This window comes from Rhinolophus hipposideros (genome assembly GCF_964194185.1).
Source record: "Rhinolophus hipposideros genome assembly, chromosome: 14".
Lineage (NCBI taxonomy): Eukaryota > Metazoa > Chordata > Mammalia > Chiroptera > Rhinolophidae > Rhinolophus > Rhinolophus hipposideros.
The window spans coordinates 10193246-10215291 of NC_138060.1; the positions used below are offsets into that span (position 1 = coordinate 10193246).

Genomic DNA, 22046 nt, shown 5'->3' on the forward strand with positions numbered 1-22046 from the left:
ACCGCACCTGCTAGACTCAATCCGCTCTGCTTCTCTGTCAACCAACCCAACCCCCTAGCCAAGCCATGGCAGTTATATTAGTGGCTAATGGCTAACAGCCGACGGCCACCCAGCCACACCGGATGGCCCTCTGATCACAGCCGACAACCATCTACTACCGGAGCCAGCACCTTTCCACCTAAGGCCGAGAGCCTGGAAACTGCTCTCTGGGACTCTGTTCCCACAATGACACATAAAAGGCCAGGCAAAGAATTAAGGACTTGACAAATTGTGATAATTGTTTTTATTGTTGTTATATTTTCAAAATCTCCAAAAGATTGTCAGCTCCTATCAATTACAAACGGAGTGAAAAGTGAAACAGCTAAAAACAGAGGAAGGAAGACGTTCACGAAGTCGAACTTCGGATTTGGGCTTTAGACCCTGAGACTCGCGAAGCCCAGAGCGAGGGAAGCGCGGGGCGACTCTCCCAGGCGCAGTTCCCAGACATGTCCAGCAGGGGACGCTGCCGGCGGAGGCGGATCCCGGACCGGAAGCCGCGCGGGAGGCTGCGGGGCGCGCTGGCCGACTCCTCCCGCTTCCGCCGCCGCCGCCGCCGCCGTGGTCCGCGCCTGGTGCCGCCCGCTCTGAGCCGCCTCCGCCGCCGAGATGCCCCTGGAGAACTTGGAGGAGGAGGGTCTGCCCAAGAACCCCGACCTGCGCATCGCCCAGCTGCGCTTCCTGCTCAGCTTGCCCGAGCACCGCGGGGACGCGGCCGTGCGCGACGAGCTGATGGCGGCCGTCCGTGACAACAGTGAGCCCGCGCGAGCGCCGAGTCAGCGGCCTGGGCCTGCGCCGGCCCAGCGCCCGGGGCCTGCGGGCCTTTCCCCGACGCGGCTCGGTCCCCGGGGCGCGCCCCTCCGGGGGTCCCCGGGCCCAGGCCTGCTTCTCGCTGCCTCAGGCCCTTGCGCTTGTCGCGGCCTTCGGGGCCCGCCGGCCTTGCTCGCACAGGGCCCTGCGTCGTGGGCGCTTCGCGCGGAGGGCTGCGGGGGGGCGCGTGGGCTGTCGGCGTGGGCTGTCGGCGTGGGGGGCGCGGCCCGGCCCGCGGGGGCTGTCGGCGTGGGGGGCGCGGCCCGGCCCGCGGGGGCTGTCGGCGTGGGGGGCGCGGCCCGGCCCGCGGGGGCTGTCGGCGTGGGGGCGTGCGCGCCCGTGTGTGCGCGTGGGACGCTCGAGCCGGGCCGTGGCGCTGCGCGGGGACCCCGGAGCAGAGCCGTCAGGGCCGGGGCGCGGCGGGGCGCTGGGGCTGGTGCCTGGCCTCGCCGCGCGCGCGTGCGCGTGGGGGTGAGAAGTGGGGGCACACCGACCGGGGACGACGGCCCCTGGCTGCTGGGTCACGTCCCTGTGTTTGCTCCCAGACATGGCTCCCTATTACGAAGCCTTGTGCAAGTCCCTGGACTGGCCGATGGACGTGGAGCTGCTTAGTAAGATGAAGAAGGCAAATGAAGAGGAGCTGAGACGTTTGGACGAGATGCTGGAAGACGCCGAGAAGAACCTCGGGGAGAGCGAGATCCGCGACGCCATGATGACGAAGGCGGAGTACCTGTGCCGGGTGGGCGACAAGGTAGGACAGGTGTCCCGCTGCGCTGGTCCGGTGGCCCGCGGTGCGCACTGTGCTAAGTGGGTGGTGGCTTCGGAATCGGCCTCCTGGAGGACAGCCCTAGTGTAATGTGCTCGCCTGAGCGAGGGCTCAGCGCACGGCACGAAGGCGGAGAAGGCGCCGTCTTCTGGCTGCTCCCCGCCTGCCGGCTGCCCACACTCAGCGACCAGGGCAGAGCTTTGCCCGCCCCTTTCCGCCAATAAAAACAAGTGCACAAGCACAAATTGTCCTTTGCTGCTGTTACAAAATCGGGGTCATTCTCAGTAGTTCACTTTCCTCGCTTATCTTGGTGGGGAAGCATCGTTTCTGGGGTCTTTAAAAGTATTCTTTGCACAAGTAATAGTCTCCTTATAAGAAACTGAAACATTATATAGTTAATATTAAAGTTCTGTTTGATCTTTCTTTATTCCCTACCTCCTCAAAGGTAACCTTTTGAGTTCTTTTATTGTACATTTACAGGCATCTAAATGTACCTGTAGAAATTAGGTAGTATTGTGTTTAAAATTTTTTTAAAATAAATGGGCCATAGTGTATCGCTATCCCGTTTGGGAAGCTAACAGGCCCCTAGGGCTGTGCCATAGTTTACTTAGCTATTCAACTATTGATGGACATGTATGTTCTTAGCTATTTTTGCTATTACAAGCTGCTGCTGTAAAAACATGCTTGTATATGCTTTCTTGAGTATATGTGCTAATATTTCTCTAGGGTATATTCTGTAAATTGAAACTGCTGGGACAAGGCATGATGTGGTCAGTTCTTCCACACAGCAGCCAACCTAATTAATACTCCACTATCAGTGCAGAGAGGGAAACCCAACAGTATTGGATCTTTAAAGTTTTTAAATTTAGTAGTTGTGTAATAGTGGTTAAGACGATGGGTTTTCAATATCCTTAATTTTAAGCACTGTACCCTAAAGTATTTAGATGACAGATGACATAGTGTTAATATCAAAAAAAAAATAAAATGTTCTGGGCTCTTGGATCAGATCGCCTAAGTTTTTGTTTCTGGTGTCAGTAATTATGATTTACTGGCCCCTCAGTATCCTCATCTGTAAAAAAGGGATAATGATAGTTCCTACATAATGAGAATTAAAAATAAAGGCAAAGAGTTTAGACTAGTACGTGGCACAAAGTGCTTAAATGTTAAATGATAGGCTCTATTATTATTTAATTTAAATTGTAAACAAGTTTTCTTCTGATTATAAATCTAAGATTTGGTCATTGTAAAACTTTGGAAAATACAGAACATTTTAAAAATACCTAATAGTTTGTGTGGTTTTCTAGCTTGTGTGTATGTTTGATTTGATTTGATTTTAAAGAGGATACATTATTACATATGAATGAGAAACTTAAGCTTTTGATCAGACCTTGAGGAATTTCAACAAGAACATGCTTGAATCAATACCAGGGGATTGTAAATGAGTGATGTTCTAATAGTCTGTTTATCAGAAAGCATTATTCTAAAAAGAACAGCTTCTATTTCTCCTGTTTACTCTTATTTACAATTACTAAATAATAGACTTAATGGATTTTTATTCACTGTGTTACCACTAATTATAGTTATTATTCTTTTTTGGTGCCCAGTTTGTTACAGATTTATTCATGGAAGCTCCTTCAAGCCTTCTTTGTCCTTTTGACATTGGTCTTCCTTATTTTCTCATGCAGCAAGATGTCACAGGCTCACCTGTTACTTTCACTCTCCAAACCTGGAATAATCTACTTTTCCTAGGATCCCTGGTTTTTTTTAGTGGGGGTATTTAAAAACCAAGATCTGAGTGCTAGGTGTACCCATTACTGTCTTGCAAGTTCCTTTTACAAATTTATAATTACATAAAACAAAGATAAAGGCAAAGAGCTTTAACAGACACATACTAGAAATTACCAAGTATAGACATGATTTTATCCACGTTCATGTTTTAAAGCAATAGAAACATTTTATTCCATAATGCTGATAATTTACAATAAAGTAATTTTAAAGTAATATAATTGTTAAAGAGAAAAAATATTGAATGTGGGAAAAAATATTGAAACAACTGTGAATAAATTGTGAATGCTTTTTTTATATTGTTTTCTAGAATACAAGTATATGCTTAAGCATATCTGATCTATTTTTTTGTACTTTATGCAAGTGGAGAGAATAGTGTAATGAAGCCCAGCTTCAGCAATTATCAGGGCATGGCAATCTTGTTTTCTCTCTGCCCCTTCTTATACCTCCAATCCCTTAAGAAAGTCCCAGACGGCTGATAGCTTTTGAAACTTGTCATCTGTTCTCACCTGTTGCCTTGGTTCTCTTGACAGGAGGGTGCTCTGACAGCCTTTCGCAAGACTTATGACAAAACTGTGGCCTTGGGTCACCGGCTGGATATTGTGTTCTATCTCCTCAGGATTGGCTTATTTTATATGGATAATGATCTGATCACTCGAAACACAGAGAAGGCCAAAAGGTACTTGTTAAGAGTGCGGATCTAGTGCCTCTAAATTATTATGCTATAAATAAGAAATTGATGTAAGAAATTTGCCGATTTTTCTTTGTTTACTATTTTCTTAGTAAATTTGGACAAATAATTGATATACCAAGTTAGTAAAATATTTTTGTAAATAATCCTTTTGGTTCAAGTTGTTAAAAGTTGTTTTCTCTTTAGAAATAACACAAAACTTGTAAAAAGTGGCATTGTCTATTTCCAGATTATGACCTTATACTGTTTCTTACTTTATAGCTTAATAGAGGAAGGAGGAGACTGGGACAGGAGAAACCGCCTAAAAGTATATCAAGGTCTTTATTGTGTGGCTATTCGTGATTTCAAACAGGCAGCAGAACTCTTCCTTGACACTGTTTCAACATTTACATCTTATGAGCTCATGGATTATAAAACCTTCGTGACATACACTGTGTATGTCAGCATGATCGCCTTAGAAAGACCAGATCTCAGGGAAAAGGTAACGACTGAGATTTAATACTCATACTTAAAGGTTACTTCATGCTTTTCTAACTTAAATACACAAAAATCATTAAAGCAAGACATTTGTTTTTTTAAAAAACATCCCTAGGTTATTAAAGGAGCAGAGATTCTTGAAGTGTTGCACAGTCTTCCAGCAGTTCGGCAGTATCTGTTTTCACTCTATGAATGTCGTTACTCAGCTTTCTTCCAATCATTAGGTAAGGATAGAATGGCTCATTCTGATTTTCTGTCTTCATCTTGTTCATGATCTTGTTTGCAGATAACCTAAGATGATTTTTCACACATAGGAAAAATACAGTGTGTGATAGCTGTAGGTCCGTGATCAGTGTGGCTAACCTTTTGCACATTTTTGTTTGGGAGGGTTAGCAGACTGACCTGTTTTTATACAACCCAGGAGGTAAGGTTAATGCTTACATTTTTAAAGAGTTGTTAAAAAAAAAAAAGAATGTGTGACAGCTGTGTGGCTCTCAGTCACTAAAGGTATTTAGTGCTTGGCCCTTTGCCGAGAAGTTTGCCAGAACCCCTAATTAGAGTCTTAGGGGTGAGCAAATGGTCCTAAGTATTGACTCGTATCAGGAAAGATGTGAGGGAATCCTGAATCTCCTCATGGGTTTATGGTAACTGAGCCTCAGATTCAACAATGGATTGTTCTCAATGCAGTAGCTGTTTTTGCTGATTTGCAAATCATTTTCAAGGGCTGTAGGTTGAGAAAATCAGTCGAAAATACTTGTGGTGTTCTGCAGAGCTAGTTTACAGTGGTCCTACCTACACAGATTTGCTTGTTTTTCCTCTTGTCCCGATTCTTCCTGGCCATCTGGCTTCCTGCTGATGAGCAGGAATCACTAAGATGATAAAAGAATTAACTTGCATCAAATCAACCCAGCAATTGTTTTTCCTAAAACTTAACGAACTCGGCATTGATATATTCTCGTTAATGCTGCAAATTTCGGAAAGTATTTGGTTAAATAAGTAGGTAGCATTCATGAAAATTGGGGAGTGTGATTCCAAATGATGATCTTTCTATTTTTCGAGTGGGTTTTGGCCCAGTGTTTATGGAGTGCTTTCTCCATGCATAAAATTAGGCTGCTTCATGAGAATTCATACTTCTTACCTCATTACCTGTAATGTGGGAATAGGGCTCTCCAGGCATGCTGATTACCTGCTTGACCTTATCTTGGGTGTGTTTGCACACAAGGCTGTATTGCAGAATTGCTCTTCTCCTTTTTCGTGCTTGTAGATGGATCTCTTGGTCATTACTCTGCGCAGATGTGGGGCATCTTTTTGTTGTGGTTGTTCTTCAGTCAGAATAAATCTCTTCTCTGCATTCCTGGAGCCTCTTCTCGTTTTACTGAGATATAAATCACATACCACAAAATTCACCAGTTTGAAGTACATTTCAGTGGTTTTAGTGTCTTGACAAGGTTGTGCAGCCATCACCACTAATTCAAATATATTCATCAGCCCAAAAGGACATCTGTACCCATAGCAGTGACTTCCCATTCTTTCCCCTAGCCCCTGCGACCACTAATTTTTATACAGCTATGGATTTGCTTATTCTGGACATTCCGTGTAAATGGAATCAGACAGTATGTGGCCTTTTGTGCCTAGCGCCTCTCACTAGCATCATGCTTTATGGGCTGTCCGTGTTGCAGTGTGTATCATATCAGTGTTTCATTTACTTTTATGGCCGAGGGATACGCCACTGTATGACGTACTACATTTATTTATCCATTCATTAGTTGGTGGACATTTGGGTTGTCTCCGGTTTTTAGCTATTAGAAATAATGCTGTAATGAACACTTATATACATGTTTTTGTGTAAACATGCTTTCCTTTCTCTTGAGTATATACCTAGGATTGGGATTACTGGGTCAGATGGTAGCTCTTTGATTCACTTTTTGAGGAACTGCCAGACTTTTCCAAAGCAGCTACATCATTTACATTCCCACCAGCAATGTGTGAGCATTCTGATTTCCTCACATCTAATACTTGTGATTGTGTGTCTTTTTAATTATAGGCATGAAGTAGGTGTGAAGTACTTTGTGGATCCGATTTGCATTTCTCTGACTGCTAATGATGTTGAACATCTTTTCATGGACTTATTAGCCATTTACCCCTTTTCTAAAACTTAACACATTGTTTTGTGATTTTTTTTTCCTTAGACTTTGTCTCTTCCGATAACTAGAATTATTAGGAGCAGACTTTATGCTTTTTTTAATTTTTGTAGTGACCCCCGATACCAGCTCAGAGCCTGGTACATTATTGAGTACTCTGTGTAAATGTCTATTGCATTAATTAAATCAGTAATTTAAGAGAAGTATGAGGGGAAATGCTATCCTAGTGTAATGAAATTGGCTTTTGGAAACCTATGAATGGTGAAAGTAAAAATGAACTCTCACCGTCCCCATCCCTACTAGCGGTGTTTTATTTCAACACTTTCGGATGAAACTTTTTATCTTTGCCAATTTTATACATTTCCCAGATATTTTAAATGAAGAAGACAGGATAGTCAAATTTTCTTTTGATGACAGTCATCATTATTTTCATTTATTAACAAAGTTATCCTTTATTCTCTGCTTTTGTATAGTGAGACAAGTAGGGCTTATTTGGTTTTGTAAGACTGTTTGGTTCTCCAAATATTCATAGACTATGTGCTTTACAATATTTCATATGAAAAAAGAAATAGCATCATTTTCTAGGTAGTACCTGATTGTTTTTGAAAATGAAGAATAAACCAAGAGAGTGAAAGATATTGTATCCCATCCTATCCCGAAATGCATACACACACATTCACTCACACACACAATTCTTCCAGAGATACACATTTTAAGATTTTGCCATATATCTTTCCAGGCCTTTTATTCATTGATACGTACTTTAAGAAACAAAAACCACACACAAAAAAACCAAGGTTATGTGGACACATGGAAAAATTTCAGACGGTATCATGTATAGAAGAAAAAGGCTTTCTCTAATCTGTGATGCTTTCTCCAGAGGCAACAGCTGTTAGCAAGTTTCAGTGTATCCGCCAGAGGCATTTGTATGTAGAGATATAGGCATGAAATACCTTTAAACATGTGGATGGATTTTACATGCTGTTTTCTAAGCACCTCTTTTTCTCTCCACAGTATGATGTTTGTATCTTTTCATGTCATTCTACAAATAGCTGGTCATTGAGTCTGTAACTATTGTTAAGTGGCTGTCATGTGTCAAGCACTGAGTACATACGTAGTGACAAATTGAACAGGTGACATTGGAGCTTCCAGTTTTCTTTTTTTAAGGACCTCCTGGTATTTCATTCAATTAGATGTGCCGTACTTTTTCCTTTACTGATAAAAAATATTTTTGGTGTTTATTGTAAGCAACCTTGTTTTGAACGCTTTTTTACAAGGCATATTTTTCATTTCCACTTGTTATTTTCTTAGGGAAAAAACAGAACAAAAAAAAAATTTTGGAAATGGTAAATACATTGCATCTTGATCATTGTTGCCCTCCAGAAATATCGTGCCAATTTATTAGGTTGGTGCAAAAGTAATTACTGTTTTTGCAATTGTTTTTAACCTTTAAAAGTTTTAAAATTTGGACCAATTTCTATTTCACTCACTTAACATCATTTAACATTTGAGAGTCTGTCCTCTTCTCTTACCCAGCCAGTTTGAGAAGAGAAAAGTAATTTTATTGATGTTTTTGTGGTTTTTTCTTTGTTTTTTTTCTGGCCAAGGATAGTTTGTTAAAATGGCAGGAAGAAGATATTTTATGTTGGGCTTGTGGATGTGAGCCGTCCTGACCAGCAAATGTTTTTCTTCCCATCCTGTTCCATAGGTTTTCTTTGCCGTGTTTTTGTCCCCATTTAATTGTTGTATAATTGACATGTAACTTTCTTAAGTTTAGGTGTATAACAGTGACTGGATAGTTATGCATTTCTTTTATTAGCAGTGAGAATGAGCCTCATCTCCTGTTCGGGGCCATTGATGTGTGTGTCCTCGTCTGCTCTGATGTTGACCAGCCTTTGCTTGTGGCCCCAGCTTTGTGGCCTCATCCTGTGTTAGACGTCTCAGTGCTGACCGCCCCAGACTTGGCCATTGCTCTTTTCTCTGTCTTCATTCTCTCATCAAATACATCTGGAAGGTAGTGATCCACAAATTCATGTCTCCAGGCTCAGACTTCCCACTGAGCATCAGACCCATGCCAAAATGCCTCCTGGATAGCTTTACTCGGATGTCTCATGGGTGAATCCACTAAAACTCTGCCAAAGTATAATGATGGAATTTCAACCCCATCTCATCCCCCTGAGCACACCTCCAAAAACGAAACAAAAATTCTGCTTCTCCAGGGATTTCAGTCTTGTTCTAGTCAGAAACATGTCCATTCTTGACTCTTTTCTCGCTCTCCTTCTAAATCCCTGTAGCTGTCTCCCTGCTACATCCTGAGTCTGTCCTCCTTTCTATTCTTGGCCGTAGCCAGGTCTTCCTGCCATGGGACCTTTGCGTCATTCGCCCCGCTGGGCGCCTCTTGCTCTCTGCCCAGCGGCTCCTCCGAAAGGTCTCCCTTCCGCCCCAGTCAGGCCCAGGTGATGGCCTTCTAGTCACACTCTGTCCCTCAGGTCACTCCTTTTCTTCACAGAACTTGGTAGTCTCCGAGAGTGTCTTGTTCATTTGTTCATCTCGCTGCTCTGTGGAAACCTAGTTTCTGTGGGAACACGGTCCTTGTGTTTTGGTTTACTGCCATCGCCTCAGTATTTAGAGCATGATACAAGTAGTTATTCAGTAAAATAATTGTGTGAGTGCTCACTTTACTGTTCAGTTAATCTTTTTTTATTGGCTTAGAAGAGCTCTCTATATAGACCAAGGCTATTCATTCTTATCATGTTATAAATATGTCCTCCAGTTTCTCTCTTTATCTGACAGGGAGAATCTTATAATTTGTCACCTTATTCACTGCAGCTATTGTGGAACAGGAAATGAAGAAGGACTGGCTTTTTGCTCCTCACTATCGGTACTATGTGAGAGAGATGAGAATCCACGCGTACAGCCAGCTGCTAGAATCCTACAGGTCGTTAACGCTTGGCTATATGGCGGAAGCCTTTGGTGTCGGTGTGGAATTCATTGATCAGTAAGTTTAAACAAGTTACCTTTCTCCCTGTTTGCATTGCTTCCCTCAATTTTGCAAAAAAAAAGTTAAGAATTTTTCTCTGAATATTATCAAAACATTTCTATCATCTCTGCCTCCATGATGTGTCCCTTCTGTTAACTGATGGGGAAACTGAGTTGGAGAGAGGTTAAGTGATTTTGCAGAAGTTTATTAGACCAGTTGTTATCAAAGGAGCCTTGTGCTCCTTTCTGGACCACACTGCTGCTAAGTGTAGTGACTCTTGGATCTCTGTCTCACATTTCACGTGACGTCACGTTTCCTCTGATGATGCCTTCCAGTTTTAGGGTGCTGCTACAATTCTGGGCAGTGGTTGTTCAGACGGGGCTCGTAGCCCTTGCGTGAAGGACTCGTCAAGTACTTACTCAGCCATTACACAGTGGTTGGCCTTGCGTTAGATCCCCGTCTTTGTGGACCTTCGTTCTAGTTTTAGAGGAGAGATGGCAAGTAAGCGAATAAATACATAAGGTAATTTCAGACAAAGGGAGTCTCCAGAGATACTGAAATGGTATGGAAAGATGTGCGTGGCTGCGGCATCGGGCGGCCGTGCAGTCACCAGGCCTGTGCGCGGGGCCTGCCTGGGCCATGCTGTGAGGCTCGGCCTTTATGTCGGTGCCGGGGGACACCAGTGGAGGGTTTTAAGGGATGGGGGAGGAACGGACAAGATTTCATGCTGTGTCTCCCACAGACGCAGAGAATGGGGAGAAGACGTTGACAGTGGAGTAGTTGAGAGCAGTGGACACTCAGACTGTGTGCTGTCCGTTTGGTATCAAGAGCAGTGGTTCCCAAACACAGGTCTTCTACATGTTCACGATATAATTTTCATTGGCCCACAATGGAAAAAAAGTGGTTTGTTGGCTAAAGTAATATGAGGTGAAGCGGCATTTCACGTTAATAAGACCATTCTCTTTCTTTTTAGTGGTGGTTTTTCCTAATTTATTATGAAAAATTTCAAACATGCAGAAAATTATAAAGAATTATAGTGAATTCCCATATATCCTTGATTCTACAATTAATGTTATATTTGCTTTATCACATATCTGTTCATAGTTTTTAAGTACTTCAAAGTAGGCTTCAGATGCCAGTTCATTTTATCCCTAAACAGTTTAGCATGCATATCAGTATTTATTTATGGGTTGCTTTGTTTTGAGGTAATATTTACATTCAGTGAAATGCACGGATCTTAGGTGTAACTCATATTCCCCTATGGAGCCATCACCGGAAATTCCCTCATTCTCTTCCTTTGAAACAAAAAAGTGATAGTAATACTTTTTTCGATGTTTTAAAAATTATCCTTACCCGAGTGAAGGCTGGTGTCCTTCGGTTGGTTTTGTTTCATTTCTGAATTAACTAGTCTGTGAGATTCAAGTCTGGTCACCACTGCCAAAGAGAGTTGGTTGCTAGGATCGGGGGTGGCCATGATGAAGGTGGTTTTCGTGACTCAGTGGAAGGACTGAGCAAGTACATGAAAATGGGGAGTTGGCCTGTCTTGTTCTAGCTCTGCCACTAAAAAGCCGTGCGGCCGTGGTCAGGCTCTCTTCCTTCCTCAGTTTCTTAACTGTGATGTGGAGGTGCTGCAGCCTTCGGTGATTGGGGCAGTGGAGGCACGGATGGAATCGTGGGTGTCACACTGAGCAGCCGTCTAGACGCACGCAGTATTCTTGAAGTCATTACAGTGACATTTGAATTCAGGGCAGGTGGTACGTTGCAAGGCAGCTGGTATTTTGAGTTGTTTAGTTTTTTTCTTCATTTTCTAAGATCAGCTCTAGAGACAAAGCTTGTACCACTCAGCTCTAATTGCTGTTACCTAGGGAGGCCTTGTTTTAAATTTCTACAACTGATTCAAGTCTGGGTTTTCATGTATTCCTTCCCCCGTCCCCTTAAAAACTTATTTTAGGTGAAAGCCTTTTTAAAAGATGGGCTGACTTAGTACTTTTGGACAATAACTCTACATCGCTCTTCTGCTGCTTCCTTAGCCTCAGTAAGATGCTGTTGGAGAAAGGGAAGGGGCCGTTAGCTGAGTAAACAACGCTTCCGTTGCCATGTTTAAGTTTAGAAATATTCAGGGGCTGTGTTCCACAATTTTCTTTGTAGGTCTTTTGTTTGAAACTTGGGATGCAAATCTGACTTTTGTGGTTCTATTTATTCAGTAAATACTCAGCTCGTCCTACTGGACACGTACTGAGGGCTTGGAGCAACACAGAGGTGGGAAGACGAGGGGACAGGTTTGATTAGCATGGAGGGAAATAAATGACAACAAAGGTAGTTTGGACCTGAAGCAAGGAATGGGACCAGAAAGGAGGCTGTGCCCAGATTCCTCTTGGCACACATAGTTCAGAGCGAGCATAACCGGGAGGCCGAGGATTTGATCAGTGTCTGAGAAATGGACACATCCACATTTAGACTGGATGTCATTGCATATTTAGGATTTTTATAGGCAGTGATGGAAAAGAGAGCTTTCCAGATGGAAGAAGTGCAAATAAACGTAGGAATGTTTTTGAGAAGCCAATAGTCTAGTTGTGCTGGATGGAGCGTGTGGTCCTATGTACGGGGAAGTGCACGGAGGTAAGTAAGCCCAGAAGGATACCAGGTTGGACCTAAAGCAGTGTCTTAAATGCCAGACTAAAGAGTTTCAGACGTGTTTGGAGTCTCTTCTGGGTCTTCCTTTACTCCTGCTTCCACTAGTCTGGTGATAATAGGAATGGAAAGAAGCAGCCGAATTGTTAGCAGGTCCACAGCTCAGCAGAGGGCATCTTCAGTCAGAATTTGCTAGTAAGTCAGGTGCAGTGTATTTTTTTATCTTCTTGCCTGGTACCTTGTTCCTAAAGCAGAACATCAAGATTCTTCTTTAGAGGTTTTCCTTCCTGTTCTATAGATTTGGGAGCGACTAAGAAGGCGGGTGATGATTCAACTTGATTGTGCAATTTGTGCTGTATACTTAAGTCCCAGAATAAGAGTTGCAAACGGGTTTAGCAGCCGAGGTCTAGAGGTGCAACCGTTTACTTGGAAAATGAATATAAGTGAGTTTAGAAACACTGCTGATCTTTTTAATTTTTAGGTTTTATCTAAAACCACTGAGTTACATGACTCAAAAAATTAACAGTTGAAAGAAGGAATGGATCAAATATATTTGATATTGAGATAATAGAAATAAAGCGTACTATATAAACATTACAGTTCTTGCTAGTTTATAATAACCTCCAGCTTAAAATCTTCAATAGTATAACTTAATTCAAGGCAGTAGTGGGTCTTTCACCACTGACTGACCAGGGGCAACTAATTATGATCCTTAATCACTTCTTTCAAAGCACACTCTACACACTTTTTCCCTCTAATTAAAGCCCTTGTTCTTCAATGAGTATGAGACATGGTGTTTGCCTCAGACCTTCCTAAATGGTGCATTAAACTTTGTTCTTCCCAGTATGGTAGCATTTCAGTGTAGCTTTAATTTGCAGTTTTAGTGAGTGAAGTTGATCTTTTTTATGTATATCCTTCACCCATGTTCTAATGAGTCATTTGTCTGATTTGTAGTATTTTCTAATTTATACTGCAGACCTCTTTTATCCACATCGTCTACTGGTTTTGATGGTATTTTCTTATGTAAAAATTCTCTTTACATAAGATATCTTACGTGATTTTCTAGGCACCCTCAACACCATTTATTAAGCCAACCTTTCCCCCATTAATTTGCAATGGCATTTTTGTTAGAAATTTAATTCTTAAGATTTGGAGTCCCTTTTCCGTTGGTGTTTATGTGCTTGGATTGAGATGTTTTAGTGTAAACAGAGAGTAATCTGTTTCATAGTTTTTATTGGAAATCTCATTTTTCTTGATTAGGAGGACTCACTATATGAAATCTCAATTTAACAGAGTCCTAATGCAATTAGATCTTTATTTTAAAGGACTCATCTTACCATGTATTCTCTTTAGTAGCATTGTACAGCTGTCTTCATATAGCTCTTGTATATTCCTAAGCATTTGCTTTTCTTTTCCCCATGTTACATGGTGGTGGACTATCTTTGGAGAGTCTCTCTCCTGGTGCTGGTTTTTGAGGTACGAGTATATGTGACCATGTTTAAATAGTTGTCTCAGTGAGGTTTGGGTCATAACCGAATATGGACACTCAAAGTACCTTTTGCAGTCACAACAGATTATATATCATCTTTGGATGCGCGGGCCTACTTTATTAGCACGTTGTTCTCTTTTCCTGAGATTTTGAAAATCCTGAGAGTTACCTGCTCCTTAAAAGTTAAGTTGAAGGAAACGAGGCAGTTTAATTGGTTTGGTTCCCACCCCCCTCAAAAAAATCTTGTTTCCTTATATTTATTGTTTTTCTAACTCAGTTTTTTTCTCTGAGCACTTCCATAGCTCCAGGGACTTGCTGTGATGGTTTTATTTTGTGACATCTACGCCCCATCTGAGTATGAACTTCTAGGGTCATGTGGATTCTGGCAGATGACTTAATCTTTGGGGGTAATCCTATAACACAGCAGAGGCCTTCTCTATGCTCATATTCAGTAGCTAAGGAGTGAAACTAAATGTTACCTTGAATGATAATTGAATCATGTATTTAGTGTACTTTATACTTTTCTAAGATTTCTCTATAAGGCTAATGCTGAAGGCTTTTCTTTTTTTCTCTCAATTAGGGAACTCTCCAGATTTATTGCTGCTGGGAGACTACACTGCAAAATAGATAAAGTGAATGAAATAGTGGAAACCAACAGGTACTTTCAAGTTTGTGTATCATTTATAATACTTCCCCGAATAAGGGGCATGCTTAAGTGCCTGCTTTTAAAAGTAGGTCAACTATTGTTACGAGTAATGTGACTGGTAAATAATTCATTTTTTTTCTTGAATTTATTTATAGACCTGATAGCAAGAACTGGCAGTACCAAGAAACTATCAAGAAAGGAGATCTGCTACTAAACAGAGTTCAGAAACTTTCCAGAGTAATTAATATGTAAAACCATGTAAACAAAGGGATTCCTTTAGAGAGAATTATTTGGAATTTTTATAGCTTACTTTACTATGTGCCCAGTTCAACTCTATAAAATAAATACTGCATTGTTTCTTTCAGTTTACTTTTTTTCTTAAACATATCTACATTAAGGATGGGAGGCATTAATGTTAAATGAGGTCACTTTTATGTTATGTATCTCCAGTTTATGGAGTAATGGTTAAAATCAGAGGACATAGTACCTGAGTTCAAATCCTGCCTGCCTCAGCAGTAAAATAGGGATAATAATACAAGGCCATCATTTCTTTAAGTGTCCTGAATTTTAGAAGAGTAGTACATGCTATATGTGTGTGTGTGTGTATATATATATATAGTAGGTCAAGATTAAACACGCAGTCCCTCATTTAGTAATATAAGATAGGACATTTTTGTATCATAAGCTTTCCCTCACAAACAGGTGAAGAAGACAGGAAGTTATTCCTTTTTAGGAGACTGCCATTCCTTGGATTCTAGAATCTGCCAAGGCCGGTCTCAGTAAACATAGGTGTAAAAAACCTATATAGATACCGGCAAAGGGAATCTTTGTTTTTCCCCCACAAACAGAACCATAGTAATAGCAGTGAGGAAAACAGTTGTTCCTTGTTTTTCTCCCAATTATAATATAAACTCAGTGAGTCAGATGGTGTAAGTGCATGAAGAAAGAAACATAAAACCTGATAAAGGAGATAGAGTGAAATAGGGCATGAAGGGCTCTCTTCTATGGGGTGTCACAGAAGGCCTCTCTGGTAAGGTGACATTTAAATAAAAACGGGAGAGAGACTGTGCAAGTATCTAGGGGAAGAAAGAGATGGAAAGTCTGGAGGTTTTAAGCAGACTAATGGCCTGATCTGACTTACCTTTAAAGTGTCACTTTGGCACGCAGCTGGATGGGACAACAGATAACGATGACATGGATTGTAGAGGCAGCCGGATTTGTCACAAGATTAGAAGTGGGGAGAGGATGAGAAAATGAGTCAAGGATGATCCGAGGCTTTTTGATGGGTGACCGTGAGAAGAGCAGTTGAGGTAGAGGTAAGCTAAAAAGAGAATGGGAAATGGCATTTTATCGTAAAAGGAAGGGCAGAGAGTATGAGGCATTTTTCTTTAAGAGAGCATGTTTATATGCTGATGGGAATGGTTCATTAACATATCAGAGGAGAAAACATGACCTCGATTGAAAATAATTTGATACAATTCAACATTCATTTACAAAAACTTGAGTAAACTAGGAATAATAGGTTGGGAAATCTGCCCTACCGGGAAGGAATATACTTAACGACAAAGTATTAGAAGCATTACCTTAAGAGTCAAGACAGTGGCTGTCACCAGGATTGTACTGAAAGAGGGGTCCTTGGTTATATGCCAAGGAAAGGAATGTGACCAGAGCTGTACTCCTGCAGGCTTTGTATGGTGGACGGGAGGCTATTAAAATGCTGGATGTGCATACAGCATTGAGAATATCCACTTACGGGTTTCTAAAAGTGCTTCTTTATAAAACCTTATTAACAATGATCACTAATTTGTTGTAGAAATTGTGAATACAAGTACCCTTCAAACCCATGATCCTTAGAATCCTTAATTACATTCTGTTAAACATACAGTCATTGCGAACTTACTGTGTTCCTATTTAAAAATTAGTAGAATTCTGTTTTAGCAAATTGACTTCATTGCAGTTCATGCTAGAGGGGAAAAAGTAGGATTAAAATGTCAGTTTCTTGAAATAACCCGTTCCCCAATTCCCACCCACTTGATCATAGAACACCTATGGCTTTTAAATCAAGGCCGAGACTTACTCCTGCTCTAGAGGAGAGGGAAGTCTCGGAGCACTTCTCCCTTGCTTAAAAGGTACTTGATTTTATTCTTTTACCATTTTAGCCCAACTACATAAAACTAGTGGGAATGAGAGGGAAGCGATGCTAAAAGAAACAAATGCTATCCATTCCCAGTGCAAGATGGGGTAACAGAAAACTCCAAGACTGTTGATAAAAGTCAAGTAGAATAACTTTATGATGAAGTAAAGGACAATTTTGAGGAGAGGGAGTCAATTTTTTCCTCTTTTTCTGAAAAGTAATATATGCTCATTGCAAAAGAAATTCAGTCATCCAAAGTGGAATTGCCATGAAATTCTACACTGCAGTAGAATTCTAATAGTAGATAGCTACTGTTAACGATTTGATGAATATTCTCCATATTTTGTCCTATGCATGTTACTTTTAATACAAAATTTGAGTCTTTGTTACGTACTGTTAAAAAGTTATTCCATGTACAGTTTTTGGAGGTAAAAATAAAATTGGAATCCAATAAATCTCTTTTTAAATGAGGCCATATCGTATAGGAGAAATAGCACTGGACACTGAAACTAGAAACATCAAATTCTAGTCCCAGCTGCCCTGACACCAACCATCTGATGTGGGGAAAACTACTTTCTTCATCTCGCGGAGCCTATTTCCTCATCTGTAAAGTAGAAAAGCTGGCTGTTACGAAGTTCATTTACGTGAAAACACAACCTGTAAAGCAGTAGTGTACCAAGACGTATTTCTTAGTACAGTAACATGAGTGTTAGCAGAGAGCTCCTGCCACACAAGGTGCCAAGATTGGGCCACCTAAGCCAAGTTTTATAGGGTAAACAATATATATTTTTGTATTTTATCTCATTAAATTGATTTTTTAAAACAAACTTATTTTGTTGATTGTGTAGTAAGACTGGATAGAATGCTAATTTCAAACCTTGGTTCTCTGCTTTTTGGCTAAAGTATGTTAAACCTGATAAAAGGCCTGTCAAGTCAGTTTTAAGTTCAGATCCTTATTTCCTACTTAAGTTCAGACCCTTATTTCCTACTTAAGTTCAGACCCTTTTGTCCTACAGCTCACGGTACAAAACACTCAAAACTAAAGCCAGGATGGCAAAGAAGCGATCCTGATGCTTCTTAGTTGCAAACTGGTCACCAATGGGCTGTAGCCGCCCCTCCCGCAAGACACATTTTCAAGAAAATAAGTCATGGTTACCATATAGAAATGGAGAGAATGCAAAACTCACCTACGTGGCAACCGTGGAAAACTGGACAGATGAAGCTAAGTCTGGGCTCCCAGTCGCAGGTCAGCTCCACGGCATGCATCTCCAGCAGGGCCCCGCTCACTCAGCCTTCCGGCCCCACCACTCCCCATATCGTACGTGTGCGGTGGATGGTCAGCCGCATGCATTAGTCATCGAAGAGAAATGTTTCCAGAGAATTCTTAACCTTCCTAGCTTCCATTTTTGTACCTTTTTTTAAGTCTTGAATTAATTTTCTGGTTTTAGTCATGAAGGGCACAATATGAAAATGAGATTATCATCAAATAATTTTATTTGCTAAATGACAGAGCTAAAACACTTCATTGTGTTGTTTTCATTGTTGGTGAATGTTACTTAATCTTGTCACGTGCATCAAACCTAGGCTCATACTACACTTATCCTTGTCTGAAATAGAATCATCGTAATGAACCATCTTTTGTGGTTACTCTTTAAAGGTTAATGCCAATTTCTCTTAGTAAAATTTATGTATCAATTGTATCTATTCAATAAGAAATACTTAAAAGTTATGTCAAATTATGATAATCTATTTCCTATATTAGAAATAACAGATTTAGGTTAGTTTTTGTATTTGCTAACTAACCATCTTTTAGGAATGGAAATACCGTCTACAAACCGTATTTGTTATTAAGTTTCTGCACCTAACTTCACCAGACCCAAATGACTAAAAGGATACCTATCTCATTTGTTCCCTGAACACACACACTGCAATATACTTAAGATTTTATGACTGAACACATTTAGTCCCGAGTAACCTGATGAGGCTACTTACCCTTAGCAAGTCAATTGCATAATTCTGAATTAATCCTTGATGCTGTTTTTATCTTTTTTTAAAAAGAGGATTAATAGCTGATACTTGAAATATTATCTGTTCCCATGATAATAGGGAAAAAGGGGGACTGTGACAATCCCTCACTTAATGCTGTCAAATTTGGGGGTGTTAGTAACAAACCTCATACCTTCATAATGGCAGAGGAGGAGCTGAATCCCTATCTGGAAACCATGAAAGGCTCTAAGAATCACTGGTTTTAGTTTCCAAGCCACAGGTTTGCATTTGTTCTTGATGACCTACAGAGGATAAGACTGTGGCAGTTTGTCCAGGCCGATGTAATGTTGAAGTACATGGTAAACGGGGAGGGCTTTGCAGTTTATCATTCAGGAATCTCTCATAATGACATCATTTTCTCTTATAATGACATACAGACGATGTAAGAAATAAAAGGGAGCTTTCAATTCAGCTATTCTATGAGGGCAATTAAGTTTGCAAACTCATCCTAGAAAAAGTGCTCCATACCTCATTGCTGAATATCACTCACTACAGTCACCTTCCAAGTCCTCCCCTTGGGAAGCTGTGCACCGACGCCAGCACCCAGTCCACCCTTCAAAGGAATTTTGGAACTCTTTCTGGAATGGCCATCAGAGCTGTCGTCGTATTACCCTTGATGTCCTGAATGTCATCAAAATGTCTGTCAATATTTCCTTTATTTTCGGGTAAAGAAAGAAGTCACTGGGGGCCAGATCAGGTGAGGAGGGAGGGTGTTCCAATACAGTTATTTGTTTACTGGCTAAAAACTCCCTCAGACAGTGCCGTGTGAGCTGGTGCGTTGTCGTGATGCAGGAGCCATGAACTGTTGGCGAAAAGGTAGTTTTTATCTTTTTCACGCAGCCTTTTCAGCACTTCCAAATAGTAAACTCGGTTGACTGTCCAGTTGGTACAAATTCATAATGAATAATCCCTCTGATAGCAAGGTTAGCAACATTTTGCAACAAGTGCTCGAATTTAATTGTCAGACCTCATGTATCCTAAATCCTGAGACTGCCTTGGGAAGTGACCACTTAGCTAAGGCTGCCCGCAGGTGGTGTCCTGACAACTTTGCCAGCCCTCTTAGAAGTCACCAGCGTCTCTGTAGTAGGTGGGATATCAATGCTGGTAAAACTCTACACGTGGTTTTAGAGGACTCTGCCTCTCGTGAAACCGTCTGGGTTAGAGGCTGTTTGCTCACACAGACCTCTGCAACTTGGGGGCAAGAGTCAGTCGTTTCCCAGTCCCTTGCTCTCCTGGTCAGTGTTTCCACCCTCATTCAAAACGCCTTCCTTTTGAAGCTGCCCACCACACAGCAATACCAACTCACTGGGCTCACTGCCTTCCGACCTTCCAGTTACTGATCCCATTCACTCCGGACGTGCGCAGCTGGCTCCGTCTCCCTCTCAACCCTGACTAATTCCCACCTGGCAACCTGCTCAGTCATACCCTCGCCTAGCAGTTCCTCCTTAGCCGTAACTCTGTGCTCTTTCCTTCATGCCATTTCCATCCACTGCTGTGGTCTCTCAGCCAGGACCCTGGCATCACAAGCACCTCTGAATAGCTTTGCTTTTGGAGTTCCACTCTGACCCTGTTACCCTATTCCGTCGTCCCCTGACCTGTTCCTAAAAGTGCTACGCCACTGTCCTAACTGGTCCCCAGATCGGCCTTGTATGTAGCCCCTCTTCACTATTACTGGCCACGTGGGACACGGACTTTGCTCTGTAACCTTGAACAAATCACTTGCCTAATCCCAGACAAGTTCCCTGGAAGGACCCTAAGACTTAACAGGAGGGTGATTACAGATGAAATGTCCTGAGAGCGCCTGCAGATTCTCTGTGGAAGCTTCCAATGCTCTTCCTTGAATACCCATCTAAGCATCATCACTTAGCTACACCCTCACTCATTCGCTCTTTGGCACTCTTCCTACACAAGTTCTTCTGGCTTTTTCACTCAACCAATACCTATTGTTCCAATTATCCCGGAGAAAGCAGGAAAAAATACCCAACACAACCCATTACCTAGGTGGGTTGATAATTACGGTGGAGTCAACTGTCTAAACCATCTCAAGTTCATCCTTCTCTCTGCCTTCCCCGATATGATTCTTCACACCTTTAGTACCAGTTCTCTTCACCCAGACACTCTGTCCTTCAGCGGTTTGTCTTGGGCTTCTCACTGGGCCATGGAGGACGGGCTTTGAGTCAGAGAAATCCTGGAAATGGAACATAAAATGTGGTGTGCCTGGGCCAGCCCCGCCAAGTGCGTACTGCTCACTGCACAGCAGCCAGGCAGTCACATGACACAGTTGGCACAAGGAAAGAGACTATTTGGAAAGCCAACCAGCTGAGAAGTTCCTAAAGAACCATCTTAAGAAAGTACAGAATTCATGTATTTTTTTTTTTTTATGTCAAGGGAAGGGGGAAACGGGAGGGGCAAGAGGGGATTGAGGACCTCAAATATCTGGGCACCAGCAGGGGTCCAAGCAAGATTGTGTGACTTTGTTCTTAGTCTGTTGACTCTAGTTGATGTGAGTCCAGTCACGAGGTTTCTGCAAATCTTGGATAACCATTATTTTTGTACCTACTTCCCTTACCTCCTCAGGAGAGGTACTTTCTGGTAAGGGGCTGTTTTTGTAAAATGCAAGCCACAAGCAGAATTCCTCTAAAGACTGGCATGTCTGTGTGCAAGACAGAACAGAAGCTATTAGCCTGAGGGCCGTGGGAACAAAGCAGGCTGGGACAGGACGGAGTCAGAAGGGCCGAGCGTTTCACTGTCACGTGCCTTTGTCAGAGAATCCGTAACTTCTTTCATGTGACTCTCAGAATCTGTGACAGAAAACAAAAAGGTTACGAACCACTGATGTGATGAAGCTGGAAGAATTCACAGCCTGGCAACGCCACCTACTAGGGGTGGGACCCCAGGCAAGACACCTTCTTAGAAGACCTCCATCAGTATGATTAGGATCAAATACCTCCTCTTACAGGGGAGACTATGTAAAAGGTTAGGTACAGTACCGGGCATACTAGGCACTCCACTTGGAAAGCATTACTTTAACACACTGATAAAGTCAAATCTAATAACCACCCGTGTGAACTAAGCCACTCCCATCTAAAAGGGAAAGACGCCTGCAACTCTGTTACAGCTCAAGCCTCGCTCTAAGCTCCATCCACACTACACACAGCCGCTGGTCACTACACTTCCATTTCCCACCAGTAACTCAATTTGGTTTTTTGGTGTTTTCATTGTTTCTTTTTCCTTCTCTGTCACCATATATCTCACTTAAAGCTCATCAACCAGTTTGGCCAAGGTAGAAATCTGTACGTTATTTTTGACACTCATTTTTCCCTTTAATGTTCAACATAATTAGACCTTAAGGCCTATTGTTTCTGCCTTTAAAAGACCTCTGCACTCGGTCCCCTCTTGATTCCCAGGGTCATC

The 22046-nt window shown here is 41.9% G+C and overlaps 1 protein-coding gene across 1 annotated transcript; it reads left to right on the forward strand.

Annotated features, from left to right (window-relative positions):
- Positions 1-513: 513 nt before the first annotated feature.
- Positions 514-14816, forward strand: PSMD6 (proteasome 26S subunit, non-ATPase 6). Its single transcript, XM_081072883.1, has 8 exons — positions 514-790; positions 1392-1597; positions 3931-4076; positions 4350-4569; positions 4681-4789; positions 9536-9704; positions 14387-14464; positions 14608-14816. Exons 1-8 carry the CDS (start codon positions 646-648, stop codon positions 14702-14704), a joined length of 1170 nt encoding a protein of 389 aa, XP_080929009.1. The 5' UTR covers positions 514-645; the 3' UTR covers positions 14705-14816.
- Positions 14817-22046: the final 7230 nt, after the last annotated feature.

What these genes read in the sequence shown, in the direction of transcription:
- PSMD6 (XM_081072883.1), top strand. Translation starts at nt 646, where the DNA reads ATGCCCCTGGAGAACTTGGAGGAGGAGGGTCTGCCCAAGAACCCCGAC. An exon ending in AGCTTTCTTCCAATCATTAG is followed by an intron (nt 4,790 to 9,535) that starts GTAAGGATAGAA and finishes TATTCACTGCAG; the next exon opens with CTATTGTGGAACAGGAAATG. An exon ending in GAAATAGTGGAAACCAACAG is followed by an intron (nt 14,465 to 14,607) that starts GTACTTTCAAGT and finishes ATTTATTTATAG; the next exon opens with ACCTGATAGCAAGAACTGGC.